This window comes from Colobus angolensis, unplaced genomic scaffold (assembly GCF_000951035.1).
Source record: "Colobus angolensis palliatus isolate OR3802 unplaced genomic scaffold, Cang.pa_1.0 Scaffold186, whole genome shotgun sequence".
Taxonomy (NCBI): domain Eukaryota; kingdom Metazoa; phylum Chordata; class Mammalia; order Primates; family Cercopithecidae; genus Colobus; species Colobus angolensis.
In genome coordinates, this window is record NW_012114999.1 from 2,975,851 (window position 1) to 2,994,427 (window position 18,577).

Consider the following 18,577-nt stretch of genomic DNA (forward strand, 5'->3'; position numbering starts at 1 on the left):
ATTATAGGCATGTGCCACCAGGCCCAGCTAATTTTGTATTTTTAGTAGAGATGGGGTTTCTCCATGTTGGTCAGGCTGGTCTCGAACTCCCGACCTCAGGTGATCCACCCGCCTCGGCCTCCCAAAGTGCTGGGATTACAGGCATGAGCCACTGTGCCCGGCCTTGAAATCAATTTCTTATCCTTGCTCAAAACAAAGTCCCATAAACTTCTAGGACTTCTAGGACCACAAACTTCTAGGACTTTTCACTGACTTAAGCCAGAGGTGTAACTCACTCTGTGATCCTACAGTTTCACCAGCTGTGGCTTCCTCTGATGGCCACTTTTCTTTTTTTTTCTAATAGCTTGAATAACAAAGGGACCTTCCCATTGTCCCTGCTTCCAGCTTCTTTCCTGTGTTGCTGAGGTGGGGAGGAAGAGACAAGGGAAAGGTGGGAGAGTCATTCAAAGGAAAACCCTGTTTTGGTGTGGAAAGCTCTGTTTCCGTCATCACTGGAACAATGTTCTAGTTCCCACAAAGAGAAACCCTTTTGCGCATGAAACTCCTGGTGAACGTTTTTTACCTCACATCATGAAAGCTTTGAAGACCTAATGGCCCATTCTTAGGAGGGCAGATCTCAATGCTGCTTATCAACAAGGCAGGCAAAGTCTCATGGCTGTTGCTAGTCAGATGTTCACACATTTTTACTCCTTTAATTCTGAGGACACAAACATGTTGGTACTGGGAAAAGGAGCAGACTGAGGGATGGGAAAGAACAAGGAAACCCTAGATGAGGACAAGGGGCTCAGCTCCTCCCCTCATCTCTTAGAACTTTGGTACTCTTTGCAAATGTAAAGCCACATCCAGGTGGGGTCAGGTTGTTTGAGCAGAATGACCTCTACCTTAGCATTTGTTGTGCTAGGACTCTAGCACAGGGCATAACCAAGGTCACAGATCACTGGATCACAGAGCCACACTAAAAAGACAAAACCTTCAGATTTAGTACATTTTACTGTAAGGAGAAAGGGCAAGATTTGGCTTAACTGGAGATGTTTTGTTTGAACAGGATCTGATGGAATATTTGTGGATCAGATGGGTACCTGATATGGGCCAGCATGGGATGGGAGACACTCAGCCAGTCTGTGGTCACTACACACACTGCCTAGTGCGGTGCAGCACTTCATATCATGATGGGGAAGAAGTAGAACAAGCTCAATCTGTCCATCTCCGGAGCCTGCAAAGCCTGAAGTCTAAAAATTATACCAAATTCTGTCCAATAAAATATAAAGAATGACCTAAATTTATATCCTTATCATTTAACCAGTACAAACAATCTACGGTGGAGGAGCTAAAAATGAAGGATAGCAACATATTGCAAAATAATGTTTCATTTCCAAGTCTAGCTCTCAGAGGAGTTGCAAGTTTGCAGAGGACAGACCAATAGAAGCTGCCTGTGGCTATAAAAACTCCTTATCACTGAGGAAGGATGGACTCCAAATTCCATCTTTTAAAGAGAGAGAGGTCTTGGAGATTTTTCAGGTAGCAGAATGTTTTTTGGTGAAGCCATGTAGGAGGTGACCATGATGGTGATTAGTAAATAATCCGAATCTCCTCCCCTACTGCTACCGGAAAGGCAAAAGCCTTTCCCCATTTCAACTCTAGCCAGTAGTTACAATTGTAAGCCTAGGAAAACACTCCCTGAACCAATTTCTTCTGTGTTTGGAAAGAGAAGACTAGTTTAATTACACTATTACACTGTGCAGGGCTCTGCTAATAGCAGCTTCTCCAGATGGTCATGGAATGGGACTGGAAAGTCTGTGTGGACCATGGACCCCTGGGCAGGAAGTGGGAGATGGGAGGATGCTGTGATACAGTAGCTCCTTGAGGAGATTTTGTCTCTCTGAGTGTCTCCCACCTTGGCTAAAAGGAAGGGCTGGGAAGCTAGATGTCACGCTCTCTTTGATGGCCAGATGTCTAATACAGGCACATGAACAGGATGAAAGGGGAGAGGAACCAAAGTATTCAAGATTTTCTGGGCCTTCTCCATTTGGCTTACCATGATGAATATCGTCAGGAGGAAGATGCTCATTGACATGATGGAGAAGCTGTCCAGGAACCAGGTACACCAAATCACTGCATTGGAGACACCCTGATTTTTCAAGGTCTCCTTCAGTCTCAACTCCTTCTCCAAGACGATGCTCTTCACAGTCATGGAGACAGAATAGATCCATGCCAGCACCATGAAGATAGGGAAACAGCGGTTCAGGATGATCATGAAACTAAAGCAAGAGGAGAGAAGCAGAATAGTAGAGTGTTCTGTACCTGGTAGATGCAGAATAAATGTTTGTTGAATGAATGTGTTGAGAACAAAGCCCAGATGGAGGGAAATGAAAACAGGAAAACCTCCCCTGGACATTCAGTGGGCTGGAATCTTTTAATACATTCCATATTAGCCCTGAAGCATTATTTTTTGTTTATAGCAGAGTGCTGGCTTTCTGGTTAGCCCAGGTGAATGCTCGGCAAGTAAAATGTGTCAACAAAATTATATCCTCTATGTGAAAGATCTTCCCTGTTTAAGGCCTTGCAAGGACAAGACTGCAGACTGATGCTGAGGATGGGATCTGAGTAGATAGCTACATGCTGACACCGAAACCCAAGAGTGTGGAGCACTGACAAGAGCAAGTGGTGGTGGTAAGATCAATAACTTGGCTCCCCAAGGGGTCAGCCACCCCAGCACAGTCTGCCCGGGTAGGTCAAACTCTAGTTACACAAAAAGACACACAAAATAACTAATCAGTTTGACACTTTCAGAAGGCAAATGATCCATCAATAAATCAGTCATCCAACAGACACTGGCTCTACCCCAACAGTCCACATGCACAGGTGGACTAGACCCTGGTATATCCACCCGGCAAACAGGGTAGATTTGATATACTGGAACGACTTTGTTGTGAACTTTACACATGTTTTCCCTGTGTTTCATGTGCTAGCCTTGGGATTATTGTCTACTGAAAACTGTTGTGTGTTGTCACTGGAAGGGCCCAGTTCCAGCATGGGAGGGTTTCAGGAAGGGAAGCACACATTCGTAAAGCCTGCATTTCTGGGACTGGCCACCAGAGGACTCTCCCACACCAAATGACCTAGCTCTCTATTGCCTCCCCACACCCACCTCACTTCCCCATGAGCCACTCCCATTCTGATCCTAAAGTGGACCTGGGCTTTTGCCCCTGGCTCCATTTCCTAGCTCTGCCTATTATCCAAACCCAAACTAACTGCAGACTGGCCACTGTTATCTCAAGTTTTCTGTAGAGCTGAGGCTAGAAAACCCACTGGGCAGTTATTAAAAGAGGGTTTCCTGTGTCCACACTGAGTTTTAGGTGAACTCAGTTGTAGGTCTCTACTGCTGTTTTGGTAGTGTGTCTGACCCCCTCTGTAATGACAAATGAGCCCTCCCAACCCTCCACCCCGGCCCTTTCTCTACCACCCCCAGACCCATGTTCAGCGAAACAGTAGGCTGCTTGCTTGGCTTGCTGCTGGTCAACAGATACACAGGCCTGGGATGGGGGTGTCCAGGGAGGCGGGGCCTGAGCTCATCCAACACACTCCTCTGCCTTGTCATTGAGCATACATCATGGAAATGTTAGTTAGGGAAGGGGCTGCATTATTCCAGGGCTCCCAGGAACCAGACCTACTGGCCATGCAGAGTCCAAAATGAATGCTGATGTGGCAATCGTTGGGCAAACATTCTGACCAGAACCCTTCCACATACCAAACATACTACATAGTGGGGAATGTGTCCCCTCCTCGAGCCTCACTTCCCTTGCTTTAATTTTCCCCTTCCCTTTTCCAGCTACAACACCATCTCTTTTCCTTTTCCCACCACTGCACTGACTCATCTGTGCCTGCCTGGAGCTTGGGAGAAGCAGGTTCCTCAGTCAGCGCTCCATGCTCTCCAATTTGGCTCTGGTCCCTGGGGCTCTCTCCAAAGACACTGAATGCTTGAGAGCACACCAGCCCACCCCAGCCCACCCCAGCACCCCCATTAACATGTCATGGAGGAGGGTCGCAAACTTCAGACTCACGAATCGTCCACGAAGCAGGGGTAGGGCATCTGCTGGAGGTAGATTCCAACTGGAGCCTCTGCCTGCACCTGGCTCCTTGTGATCCCCTGTTCAACCATGTCCTGCAGATAGGCAAACCCACCCCAGATGTACCGGAAATCTTCCACAGGATCAGCTCTGGGACCAGAATCCCAGTACCTGAGAAGACACAGAGGGACAAAGGATGGGAATGGGCTCGGACAGCTCACTCACACCTCCCGACCACAGGGTGACTTGGAACTCATTCTCTTAAAACCTTTCTCTTAAATGTTTCCAAAGGATCTAATTCTACTTCCTAGTCCTCAGTTTAAATCTCAGTTTTGAATATTAGCCACAACGTAACTCTGTAATTGCTTTCATTCAAGGACTCTTTGTGGAGCTTTATAAAATATCTTATTTTTTTATTTAACTTAATTTTATTGATTTATAGGCCAAGTCCAGTCTCAGTCCCTTTCTCTCTACCAAATGTAGTTTCCCACTGACTTTGGAGAAACACAGCGAGCCCTTCCTGAAACATCACCTGTCTTTAATCTTATTGGTTTTCTCCACCACGTCTATGTCCATTCGGATCTTATACTTCACGTGGGGTGGTAGAGAGCTGGTCCAGGGATACATGTCAGGGAACACCACTCCGGCCCAGAACCTGTTTTCCTCCAGTAGAGACAGGGCACGTTGGGTGAGCTGAGTTTCATCATTGTAGCTTTCAAACTTATCCAGGACCAAGCACTGCAGAGAGTCACAAAGTTGAGAGAGTTTGAGGAGGCCAACTGTAAAGACTCAACTGCACACACAAAAGGCAGAGGATAAGGGCTGCTGCCCCAGGAAATGGTCAAATGCAAGGAGCCCTATAAACTTAATGTTTGCTTAACTCCAGAGTCTGGTGTTAAGTTTTCAATGTGTCCAGATGTAGGGGTGCAAGAGAGCTTGGAAACGCTGACGTGCTCTTATCCCTGCAGAGCTAGTGAGGACCACACTTTCCAGATGTCCAAGGCTGTCCAAATATGCAAGTCCTCAAAATGACAAAAATACCCCAGGCTTTTACTCCCCAGCATGGGGAGGCGAGGGAGTGGGGTCACACTGGCTGCAGCCTGCTTTGAAGATCCGAAAGACTGACGATTAAAGAGCTTTAAAGAGAGAGAGAAACATTCCTAGCATTGAACCTTTCTGGCTCTCTCCAAACACACAGGATGGCCAGCTGAGGGAAGAGCAAGGAGGAAGAGAGAAAATAACAGACAGCCAAAATGACTTAGGGAAATCACTTCCAATTACAATTGTGTGACAAGTAATGCCGGGGGAGGAGGAATTTCTACAATATGCCCCTTTTCTTCTCCTGGAAGAGGAAAAAAAACCGTTACCCACAAAAGGGCAGAACTAAGAATGTTTAAAAATTTGAATATGAGGGTTGTCCTCTTGTATAGATTTGTTAAAGCGCTTATATTGTTACTTGCATCTATTTCCTTTTCTTTGCGAGGGCTATTGGTGTCAACATTTCTTCCTATCATTGCGAGGGCTATTGGTGTCGACATTTCTTTCTTAGCGTGTAACTCACAAGAGGTCAGATGGTGTTGTCTTGATTAAGTTGTTCCCTGAATGCATACTGAGAGTCTGCAATGTGCCAGAGCCTGGTCAACTCTAAGAATACAAGAAGGAAAGATAAACATCTCTTCCTAAAAGAAAGTTGAGCGCTAATGATGGAGAGGATTGGAGTAAACCAACAACCATAATGTGAAGGATCAGGTTCTAATGAAAGCAAGCCCAGTGTACTGGGGAAGCCCAGTGGAGGGACACAGCTAAGTCTTCCTGGAGGTATCAGGGAAGGCTGCCTGGAGGAAGAGCCTCCTGAGTAGGAGGATAAGCAGGAATTAGTTGAAGAGAGGAAAGTGGGGGAAAGGTCAGCTCAGGCACAGGGAACAGCACATGAGGTATCTGGGGACCTACAGGAATAGAGCAGTGGTTCCCATCTGTGGCTGTGCTTTAGAACCACTGGGGAGCTTTAAAAGATACCTATGCCAGGCCCTACCCCAAACAATTAAATCAGAATCTCTAGTGGCTGGGCCAGGGCATCCATATCTTGTAAAAAGCTCCCCAGATAATTGCAAGGCACAGAAGGGAGTGTAGGGTCAAGGGAGGTGAGTGTGACAGCAGCACTAGAAAGGAGGGTGGGACCAGACGGTTTGCCCTGTGGGACTCAGTAGTGTGAACGCAGGGCTTCCCCAGACACGTGCTTTCAGTGCTAAGACCAGGGGAGTTCTGGGCAAGCCTTAAAGAGCCATAGGGGCTAATGCAGGGTTTTTTTTTTTTTTTTTTTTGAGGCAGAGTCTCGCTCTGTCGCCCAGGCTGGAGTGCAGTGGCACGATCTCGGCTCACTGCAACCTCTGCCTCCCGGGTTCACGCCATTCTCCTGCCTCAGCCTCCCGAGTAGCTGGGACTACAGGCGCCCGCCACCTCACCCGGCTAGTTTTTTGTATTTTTAGTAGAGACGGGGTTTCACCGTGTTAGCCAGGATGGTCGCCATCTCCTGACCACGTGATCCACCCACCTCGGCCTCCCAAGGTGCTGGGATTACAGGCTTGAGCCACCACGCCCGGCCAATGCAGGATTTTAAGCAGGGATATGCATAGGTGTATGGGATCAGACTGTGATCACCGGTAGTGGAGAAGGGGGGAAGCAAGCAGGAAGACTGGGCTATTGACGTACTGCAGGCTTTAAGGAACAGATTCATCGCCACAAACTATCTGTCAGTTACCTGGAATCCTCATTTTACTGAAGAGGAAATTGAGCTTTATAAAATATCTTATTTTGTTGAGAAGACCTCCCTGAGGTCACACAGAGAGACAGTGGCAGAGCTGGGACTCCCTCCCCAATTTCACCTGCAGGCCCAGAGTTCTTACTGCCACACCAGGAACCGTGGGAAAGGCTGGATCCACAGCCTGGCACTCAGCGCCCTCACTACTGTCTTGTCAAGTAGGCGGATCAGCAATTACTACTTATCCTCACTTGGCAGCCCAGGAACTTAGGTTCAAGGAGGCTGAGTGAGTTCCCCAGGGTGGTAGAGTAGGTATCAAACCCCAGTTCATTTGATTCCACAACTATTACCCAAGAAAGAAAGAAATGAGAAAGGTGGACAGGACATAAGGACCTGATCACAGAACCAAGCTCCACTGCACTGGGAAGAAGCAGGAAAACCCAACTCATTCACCAAAACCCCTGACTCCCAAGTCCCACCTGCACCTCAGAGCATGCACTGGAAGCCTCTGGCAATTCAGAGGCTGTGTTTGAACAAGGGGCTGCACACCCACACTTCTTGGGCCTCCTGAACTAAACCGTCCCACCTCAGCCTCCATGCCCTGGGGATGGGTCCCATGTAATGTTCTTAGTCTTCTAGATAAAAAGGAAGAAAACAAAGAAAACTATTAGTGTTCCAGCAGATATGGGCAGAGGAACACAGGTACATGAAAAATTCTAAAGGGCCCCAGGCTTAAGTGACACCACGCTGATGAGATATTAATAATTATCTTAAAAGGAAATGGAATTGGTGTTTCTTTAAGAAATACCGGTATGTGAAGTCACCCACCATAGAGCTAAGGGAAATGGCGAATTTTCTTTAGGCAGTGATTCTCTCACAAACAGGCATTGCCCAGCCTAACATTGACCGGTCCTTAAATGAGATGTAGGACTTAAACAGGTCACACCCCAAAAGTTCTCAATAAGTGTTTGTTGCTTCTGGACAGAAATAATGTAAGATTTGCTATTTGATTAATAGCTTGGGTCTGTTGAGGGCGAGGGTAGGTGGGATCTAATATGTAGACTGTTAGCACAGTCCCCGACTATGGGCCTGGCACGCAATGTTTGTCAGTACTTAACCCACCCGACCACACTGCTCAAGGACAAAGGATTGACAGTGTGATGCTTGGGCCAGGGGGCTCCTGAACTGAACTGCTAGAACACATTTTAAAAATATGCATTTAAATTAGCTTTAGGGAGACCTCAATGTTCTACAAAGATAAGTAGTAAAATAATCTCATTTTGTTGGTTTGTCAAGTTTAGAACTGCATATAGAGAAGTTTAGTATTGGCAATTAGAATGAACTGAAATTTAATTCCTAAAATGAAAAACAAAATTATTTGGGGAGATGAAAGTCTTTGCTCTTCATGTTGTGACACACACATAGAATGTTCTACCAGTTCATTCAATCATGGGGCATTTGGACAGAGCCCTAGAGGGCTTGTGGTCTGATGTTCTTACTTGGCTGGTGAAGAATTGGGATCAGAGGAGCAAAGGGCCTTGCCCAGGGTCAACCTAGGTCAGAAGCAGACCCTGCATCCATGTCTTCAGTGCTGAGCCTGCAGAGTGCCACTGTTCCCTATCGTTACTCTGAGGATAAGCTACACCCTAGCCACAAGCTGGGGTGTAATATCCCTGAACAAGAAGATCTTCTGCCCAGAGCAGCACTGTTCAGTGGAACTTCCTGCAGTGATGGAATTGTTCTATATCTGCCCTGTCCAATATGGCAGGCAGAAACCACAAATATCTACTGAACACTTAAAATGTGGTTAATGCATCTGAGGCATTGTGTTTTACTTTTAATTAATTTAAATTTAAATAGCCCTGTGTGGCTGCTGGTTACTGTATTGGCCAGCACAATTCCAGAGACAGTAAATTCCTTGAGACTGGGGCCACGACTTGTTCACCGTGGTCTCTGGAATGGCATTTTGTCATGATAGGACCTTGATATATGTTTACTGAGTTGAGTTGGTTCGTGTGTTTTGAATATAACTCTGGATCCTACCTTAGAATCACATGATAAACTAGGAGAAATTAATAAAATGTGAATTTTTGCTACGGTGCTAATGACAGTATAACTCTTAAAACAAAAAAGCTAGTAAAAATAAATACATTTTAGTAAGATGACTCTCAGAGCTATCTGGCCCATTCTCTTTGAACTCCCTTTCATGTCTTAAGGGGAAATCTATACAGGAATAAGCAGCTGATGTTTTCAGGGGCATTGCTGACTCCTGTGATGACGTGGGCTCCATCCTGGCTGGTGTATCAGGCAGCTGATTCATAGTCATGTTTCCTGATGCATCCCCCTAGATTGATACCTTGATAATCTTTAGAGGGAAAAAAACTTAAAAGATTCTCAAATGTTCATTTACCCTAAAACATCTGACCCATTTTCAAAGGTGCTTTGTCTTCCTTGTCTTGCAAATTGGTGTAGCATAGTGTTTAAGAGTCTAACAGACCTGTTGCCATTTCCTAATTGTGTGGCTTCTGTTTCCCTACCTACAAAATTGAGCTATGCCCTATCTCATAGGTTTCTTCTAAGGATCACATGAGATGGTGTTTGTGAAGGCTTACAAGTGCCTCCCTGTAGGAATAAAAGCAGATGCTTACTGAAGGCTTACTACGTGGCCAAAACTGGCCCAAGGACTTTACTCATATTCACTCATTTCATTTTCACAACAACCTTATGAGGTCCAAGTTCACTTAGGAGGCATGACTAAGCAAAGTAAACCTCCTCTGGAGAGATTCTGTGTTTTTAACCACTATAGTATACCAAACCATCTCACAAATAGTGAGGACCTGATAAATACCGTTTTTATGACTGTTTTTGCAAAATATCTTGAAAGTCAACAGACTTTTAAGCCCCAGCCAGGTTACCTTTTAGCAATGACAGCTGTTTATCAGGGGAGGAAGGGAGCTATTTTCTTTAAATAATATGTCTGGGAACAAATCCCATCCTGAGCTGATCCATAACACCTCATCTGGTTAGAACAATGCTATGGACAGATGCCAAAGCCCATGCTCCAGCTGGGCAGTAGGGGAGGTGAGAGGGGGTAGGTCCTCACCCACTGATGCTCGCTAGCTGCTTGTTGGTCATTAGGTGAAAGTCAGACAACTCTGCCCACAGGAAGGCCTTATAAAGCTAATCCTGAATGTCATCCTCCCCACATCTTCCCAAGGTCAAGGTAGAGCAAGTGTAGAAGCTGTTCTGGACATGAATCAGATGTTCCTGGGTCACCCTCTGAAGTATGAGTCATGAGGTAGCCTTGTATTCTCATGGGGAAGCCAACTGCCTTGCAGCAAGTGACCTCATTCCCTATTGGTACTTGCTTTGATCCCTGAAGTCAAAATCTCGGCTAATGGATATGTATATTAGTGCATATGTGTACATAAGTATGTTTGGGAGACAGAGATGAATGAATAAACTCTCAGCAGAGGTTTCTGATTTTGATATATTTGATCTGATTAGCTCATAAGTTAGAACATAGTAGGTTCTATGAGGCTAAGGCCATGGAGTCTATGTGTAAAAGCTGTCTGCTTCTACACTAAGAGTAACTATGCAATCATGAATGTTAGGGAAGAATGTAGGTAGACAAGAACTGGCCAGTGTAAGGTGCTCAAACCTAACACCACTAGTGGGAAAAGAAATCAAAGGGCATCTTTGTTGAATAAAAACACAGTGTCTTAAGGCCTCAGAGGCAGATTCGGGGCAGATGTTATAGCCAGAGCTCAGAATCTCAAAGAGAACCTCTTTGATAATGCTCTATGACAGCCAATGGCAATAAAGCAAGAAAAGGGCTTTCCTCCTGCCCCTTAGTTTCCTAACTGCTGTGGCTGAGCCCAAGTGGCAGGACCACTACCATTTGAAGTCCACTCAAGTCCTACAGCTCTTTGTTGGTTGTTTTGCTGGCACTCACCAGGAAGCAGAGTCCACCCTGGTGGAAGAGGTTTGAGCCCTCTCCAGCGCAGGCAGCTGTGTTCAGGACCTCTGGAGAATGCAGTCATTTGTTTACACAGCTAAATCAAACACCTCCTTGGGAGGACAAGCTGCAGTAGCAGCAGGCTTCCTTCTTTCACTGTGACCTCTCTGTCTCTAATTCAAACACATTTGGTCATAGATACATTAAATTATCTGTTAGGCGGGAAACGATGTCCAGTGGAGGCACAGAAAGAAAGAAAATCTTTCTTTTTGTTTAAACTTGATGATCAAAGTGGGGAGCAACCCTGTGCTGACGTGGCATAAGAGGACATGTTTTGACTAATACATCCAGGATGTGCTAGGAGTGAGGTCTTCAAGGGTAAGGGAGCCACTTCCCCCTTAGAGATGTTGGCTGTATAATCCCGCCTCTCACATCTGTAACTCCTAAACTCAGGCTGAGAACAAAGTGGACGATGAATGCCAATGGAGGGCTCAAGTGGCCCTGCAGGTGTCAAGGTAGACACCTGGGGTTCCTTTTGAGAAATGCCAGTGGATGTGGGCAAACATCCCAGAAAGAGTTTCCTGGCAAATCTAAACAGTAACATTCAAGATTTATTTCCCACGACATGGAAAAAGCCACTGGATAAAATAGCCTTGGGCTGTGTTGGTTAGAATGGCGAGTTAGAGGCCGAAGGCACTGCAATAAATTTTATCTTGCACGCGGGGCACCGCAAACAGACATCTGAAACACTCACCCACAGAGAGTAAGGAAACACATGACCACTGGAAAACAAAGGGACAGGAAATGCACAGCTGTTAAAAAATGTCTGTCTCTAAAATAAACAAATTAAATACAATAATGAAACAAATAAAAAGATCGAGTTGGAGCACAAAGATTCACACTGGGGCAAAGCCACTAGGTAACGCCTGTGTCTAACTGGGTCCAAAGGAAGAGAATCACCTGGCTGACAACTGCAGGGCACTTGAGCTCTCAAAGTTTCTTGTTGAATCATCCCAACAACTTAGGCACATGGGTGCTACTATATTCAAAACATTTGATAATCAACAGAGCTGGGCACTGACCAATCAGACCACATTCTGGCCACAAACACCCATTTTAGCCACACCAGTGAATGCCATTTGAACTGCAGTTCGGGTTATCATCCTCAGTTTTCAGGCAGTGAAACAGCAATGTTGCCTCCAATCACACAGCCCACTGGTGCAAGAGATGGTGTCCTTTCACCCATAGGATGAAGCTTTTGCAAGCCATACCGGCTGACTCCAGGCACCACTGCTTCTCCCCTGATGCTGCAGCCACACCTCTGCCCAGCCCATCTACTTCTCTTGAGCTTCACACCTCTGCGCTTTGCTTATGCTCTTCCTCCTGCCTGAAACTGTCTTTCTTCCTTGCTTAGCTGGAAAATTTAACCTTTACAGCCCAGAGCATCAGTTATGAGTGTCTACTCTATGTGACTACAGCTCCACTAAGGTAAGTTGGGAAGTCAAAAAGAAAAGTAAGGCAGTTTTGGCCCTTGAGGGGTTCAGGGCCATGAAGGTGCAGAAGCGTATAAACAAATCATGATCAAGGGCTACAGGGAAGGGAATGGTGCATAGAAGAAGGCCCGAAACATAGGACCTGAGTCCCGAAGCGTGGGTGTGGGTGTTGACCAGTCAGTCAAATGGGGGAAGGATGGAAAGGTTCAGTGGTACCAGGTGGGAAGCCTGGGGCAGTCCCATAGAACATGGAAGAAGCATGAAGGGCTAGACTGGGAAGGCCTTTACCTTAACAGCAATGAGGAGTCACTGTGGAGCTGTGGGGGCTAAGTCTATGGCAAGCCTGGGGCTTTAGAAAGATCTTGCTGGAAGCAGTTGGGAGCTGAACAGCAAGAGACTGGAGGCCTGGCAACCAGCTAAGAGAGATAGCACAGGCTTCTGTAAACAGAGGCCACAAATGGGAAAGAAGGAGGAATTTCAGAGATAATTTGGAGGAAGAATCGACAGTGCTTAGAGGATTTATAATGTTTTGAATTGGATTTGTACAATCTGTTTCTACTCTATCAGATTGAATTATGTTCTGCCAGTCCTCTGAGATACCACTATTATGGCGTTATTTAACGACACACTTATCTCTCCCATGTGAGCTTTCAAGGAATCAAGGATTAACAGCATTTATTCAAATGTGGGTAGTTCAATCCATGCAAATGCATGAATGACTGAATGAATTCACATCTTTTTGGTTTCCTACTCTAATCTAGCTACTTTCAAGCAGGAAAATCTACTCATAATAGTGCCCATTATGCTGCATATTACAAAATAATGTCTGCCTTCATTGGATTCATTATATAATTTATCCAGACAATACTTACTGAGCCCCTATTAACGTGGGCTGCATATGAGAGCAGAAAGAGCTTTCTCATCAGAGTCAGTCAGCTCTGGATTAGAATTCCAGATCCCCCATTTAGCTGTTGTATTATGTTAGACTGTCAACCTCTTTGAGTCTCTGTTTTTAATTCTGTAAAATGACAACTATGCTTACTAGGCAGGTAATTGGGAGTATTGCATGAGATGAAATGTAAAAGTGCCCAGCAGGTGGCTGGCTCGTAGCAGGTTCAATATCAGTCCATCCTGTGAGCTCCACTGATTACTATTTGGACCTCCACCTATGACCCCAGCCTACCCCTTGCCCACATTTTCCTTCTTGAGGCCAGTTATATGTTTCTTAGAGACTAGAGGCATGAAATGAGGTCATTGCCTATGAGTTACTTAGGATCTAGTTCATGGCCCTTGAAATATGATTGTTTGTGTGATGTAGACTTCTGTGCTCTTTCTCACAATCCCCTGATTTCTACCTAGCCTTCCAATGCACATCTAGAGTCAATAAATTAATAGAAGAAAGCAATAGGACAGATAATTCGCAAATATTTATACATCTGACTCTAAAGCACATTACATGATAAGCAGTTTTATCTTCTTAATCCTATTTTTTCTTAGGTTATCCTGAAAAATACATTCCCTGAGTCCATTCTGTTTGGGTGGTGGTGACACGTGGCCGGGAACATGCAAGGTGCAGAGAAAAAATAGTCCAAAACTCTGGCCTTTGAGAATTTATCAGCAAGATAATCACCACGTAGATAATAAGGAGTTATGCACGTGTATTGACTGTGCTGACAGCAGAGGAAAAAGCAGTTAATGAACACATGTTTTTTCACAGCTTAGAGAAATACAGTGGTTACTGAATAAAGTACAATTTTATGCCTTGATCAAGGTATTTTTGTATTAAAATTTGGCTGAATTCAGCTTCCTGATGTGAAATTCAAGACCTGAAAATCAAATATATTATGAAATGAAAATGCACTGTGAACTCTGAATAGTACTTCATCTGTGCCAGGCCTAATCTTTTACTAAACAAAAAATACAAAGGGGAGGGATGTGTATGTTTGTTTTAACTGAAGGGCAATAAGAATAATGTATTAATTTTTCTAATTGTGCTTTTCTCCAGAAGCAAAATATATGTGAATAAAGACACATATAAATTAGAACTACAAATGAATACACATACCAGTTTAAGATATTTGCCTGTATGGGACCCATTTGTCCTGTGTTCTCAGATTTGGAGAAGAGGGTGATTGCAAGGCCCATGGGAATGAATGTCTCCCCATGCGTGACGTGAGGCTCTCCAAACCACCATCATCTATTTTCCTACTCCACCGCCTCCCTTCTAACCGGGCAGTCTGACTTCCATTTATTTCCTCCTGCTAAGGGGAGGGGATCAGAGGAAAGACAGAATATATGTATGGGGTGAATGAGATTGCAGTCGTCATTGTGGAGAGGGTCTGAGACACCAGACCATGGTCCACAGAAATGCCAGCATGGTGCTTGGGCCGCCCTCCTGGGAGGGGCCTATACTCTCTACTCAGAGCCCCCAGGCAGGCCTTCAGCAGCCCAGTGAAGCAACATCCTTGCTTTCCTGCCCTGGAGAGACCTTCAGAGCCATCAGCGAAGAGCTTTCATGGCCTGTCTGCTACTAAGCTATCCTCAGGGTGGGGAGGTGAATGATTTTCAAGTCTCCTCCAGACTTCCCAAAACACAAGAACAGAAGCAGAAAATTCCAGGACAAGTTACAGTGACGTGTTTCTTCCTCACACATTTCCTCCCTGCTGTCTTTTGCTTTCTGTTCATTGCTCCCTTGTTTTCCTCCTCCCCCACCCCAAGGGTAGGAAGATCAGAAACAACCTTATCACAGCTGCTGGGCTTCTGCCCCCATCATACCCCTCTGCTCAGAGGCCCTCGTGAAGCCCTGGTGGCCAGGGAGGATGTGATTTGCAGCTTTGTGATTCCTAGAGGAGCACCAGCTTAGAGGCCTATCTATAGGAGGCACTGACATCATTTTCTCTCCTAAGCAATGGTTTTTGGCTTGTATTTTGTTAAAAAACTAATATTTATTAGGTGCTTACTATATGTCAGTGCTTTGCATGAATTAGCTCATTTAATTCTCATTAACAATCCTATTAGGTAAGTACTATTAATATCCCTATTTTATAGATTTGGAAACTGGGCACAGATGATAGGAATTTGAACCCAGGCAGTGTGGGTCCAGAGACTGAATACTTTTTTTTTTTTTTTTTGAGACGGAGTCTCGCTCTGTCACCCAGGCTGGAGTACAGTGGCCGGATCTCAGCTCACTGCAAGCTCCGCCTCCTGGGTTTATGCCATAGAGACTGAATTCTTAACCATTTAAGCAACTAATGTATTTTAAGTATCTATTGGGTGCCTGGGGCTGCATTAGGTACAAGCTGCATGGAAAAAATAATCCTTCTGGAAAACAAGCCATTTATGTCATGATACAAATGTCAAGTAGACAAGGTGTATTCTTCATAGTATTTCACAAAAACATTGTGAGAACCACTGAACTCCATGCTGCACAAATAAAGCAATAGAGTCTCTCTCCTCCATCCACACCCCCAGCACAGGTCCTGCTTATGTTATAATAGCAGTGGGTGGATGGTGGTGGGCCTGGCTGGGAATAAGGGCTTAGCAGGTAGAGGCAACATGAGAGGAGGGAGATGTTAATTGAGTAACTGTACAAGGGAACTCCAAGGTCCCACAAATCTAATAGGTCTGTAAACATGCAGATAACCAGGCCTCTTCCCTGGAAATTCCAAGCCAGTCGATCTGGGTTGATGCTTAAGAGTCTGTTTTGTAAACAGACCAATAGACCAATGGAACAGAACAGAGGCCTCAGAAATAACAGCACACATCTACAACCACCTGATCTTTGACAAACGTGACACACACAAGCAATGGGGAAAGGATTCGCTATTTAATAAATGGTGTTGGGAAAACTGGCTAGCCATATGCAGAAAACTGAAACTGGACCCCTTCCTTACACCTCATACAAAAATTAACTCAAGATGGATTAAAGATTTAAATGTAAAATCCAAAATCATGAAACTAGAAGAAAACCTAGGCAATACCACTCAGGACATAGACATGGGCAAAGACTTCATGACTCAAACACCAAAAGCAATTGCAACAAAAGCCAAAATTGACAAATGGGATCTAATTAAACTAAAGAGCTTCTGCACAGCAAAAGAAACTATCATTAGCGTGAAGAGGCAACCTGCACAATGAGAGAAAAAAATTTTGTAATCTACCCATCTGACAAAGGTCTAATATTCAGAACCTATAAGGAACTTAAACAAACTTACAAGAAAAAACAAACAACCCTATCAAAAAGTGGGTGAAGTTGGCCGGGTGCGGTGGCTCAAGCCTGTAATCCCAGCACTTTGGGAGGCCGAGACGGGCGGATCACGAGGTCAGGAGTTCGAGACCATCCTGACTAACACGGTGAAACCCCCGTCTCTACTAAAAAATACAAAAAGCTAGCTGGGCGAGGTGGCAGGCATCTGTAGTCCCAGCTACTCGGGAGGCTGAGGCAAGAGAATGGCGTAAACCCGGGAGGCGGAGCTTGCAGTGAGCTGAAATCTGGCCACTGCACTCCAGCCCAGGCGACAGAGCGAGACTGTCTCAAAAAAAAAAAAGTGGGTGAAGCATATGAACAGAGACTTCTCAAAAGAAGACATTTATGTGGCCAACAAACATATGAAAAAAGCTCATCATCACTGATCATTAGAGAAATGCAAATCAAAACCACATTGAGATATCATCTCATGCCAGTCAGAATGGTGATTATTAAAAAGTCAAGAAACAATAGATGCTGGTGAAGCTGTGGAGAAATAGGAATGCTTTTACACTGTTGGTGGGAGTGTAAATTAGTTCAACTATTGTGGAAGATAATGTGGTGATTCTCAAGGATCTAGAACCAGAAATACCATTTGACCCGGCAATCCCATAACTGGGTATATAACCAAAGGAATATAAATCGTTCTACTATAAAAATACATGCACATGTATGTTTACAATAGCAAAGACATGGAACCAACCCAAATGCCCATCAATGATAGGCTGGATAAGGAAAATGTGGTACATATACACCATAGAATACTATGCAGCCATAAAAAGGAATGAGATTGTGTCCTTTGCAGGGACACGGATGAAGGTGGAAACCATCACTCTCAGCAAACTAACAAAGGAGCAGAAAACCAAACATCACATGTTCTCGCTTGCAAGTGGGAACTGAACAATGAGAACACATGGACACAGGGAGGGGAACATCACACACTAGGGCCTATTAGGGTGGGCTCGGGGGCTAGGGGAGGGAGAGCATTAGGACAAATAGCTAATGCATGTGGGTCTTAAAACCTAGATGATGGGTTGACAGGTGCGGCAAACCACTATGGCTCACATATACCTATTTAACAAACCTACACATTCTGTACTTGTATCCCGGAACTTAAGGTAAAATAAAGAAAGAAAATTTAAAAATTAAAAACAAATCCTGTTTTATAAAAAGCATTCAAGGTCATTCTTGTCTTCAGACAAGTTGGTGATCACTTAGTAGTTGCCTGCAGTTTGGTGCTGCTGCCATGACTGGTACCTTCTGAAAGGCCACTTGGGAACCTGTGCTGCCACTTCCAGAGTTTGGAGAGAGAGAGTCATACACTCTGGAAAATTGTGGTGGCACCAGGGCAACAGCAAGTCCTCAAGAGCACCAGGTGACAGATAGAGCAAGGCTTTTCCTCACTAGTTCATTATTCTCAGGACTCACAAGTCTGAGACAAGACGGCATGCTCCCGAGGGCCCTCGAGTTTATTCTGTCTCCTATTGCTCTCAGAAGCCCCTACCTTCCAACAGTTCTAGATGACACAGACCCAGACCTGGCCCATGGGCAAGAGTGATCTGCCCTTAGATGGAGTCATTTACTGGAAGTATGAGGGCAAGAATTTGAAAATGACTGAGATGTGCTCCCTGATTCTAAATAACTCCCAGATTCTAAATAGCTGCCCAGCCAGAGATGGATATGTCAACAACCAACTCTAATCTAGCTGGGAGAGGGGTCCAAGAGAGGCGTGAAGAGAGGGCCAGGAAGCACAGAGGAGTGAATGACTAAACCTCCGTCAAAGCAGAAGTGACATTTGAGAGCTGAGTGCTGAGTCTCAGAGAATGAATGAGTAGAAGCTCAGCAGATGAGGAAAGGGACAGTCATTTCAGGCGTTGGCAGACATACACTTTTCTACCTTGCGTTTCTTCTTTTGGGGAAATATCTTCCTCCACTTCACAGTAATCCTGCTTATAGTAATGGCCCTGTGGTGGGTAGCTGACCCAGGCCTCCCAGTCAGAGTACAGAGGGGTGGGTACAGGAGCCAGACTGACAGGGAAACTCTCTAGGAGCATT

At 45.0% G+C, this 18,577-nt stretch overlaps 1 protein-coding gene across 1 annotated transcript in view; it reads right to left on the reverse strand.

Annotated features, from left to right (window-relative positions):
* The window catches only part of ABCA4 (ATP-binding cassette, sub-family A (ABC1), member 4), a 134,789-nt gene that overhangs the window by 69,138 nt on the left and 47,074 nt on the right, over nucleotides 1-18,577 (reverse strand). Inside the window, exons 12-14 of the mRNA XM_011940010.1 lie at nucleotides 4,600-4,805; nucleotides 4,062-4,238; nucleotides 2,036-2,258 (exon numbers count right to left, since the gene is read on the reverse strand). Coding sequence (XP_011795400.1) covers nucleotides 2,036-2,258; nucleotides 4,062-4,238; nucleotides 4,600-4,805 — 606 coding nt within the window. The remainder of the gene's footprint in view (nucleotides 1-2,035; nucleotides 2,259-4,061; nucleotides 4,239-4,599; nucleotides 4,806-18,577) is intronic.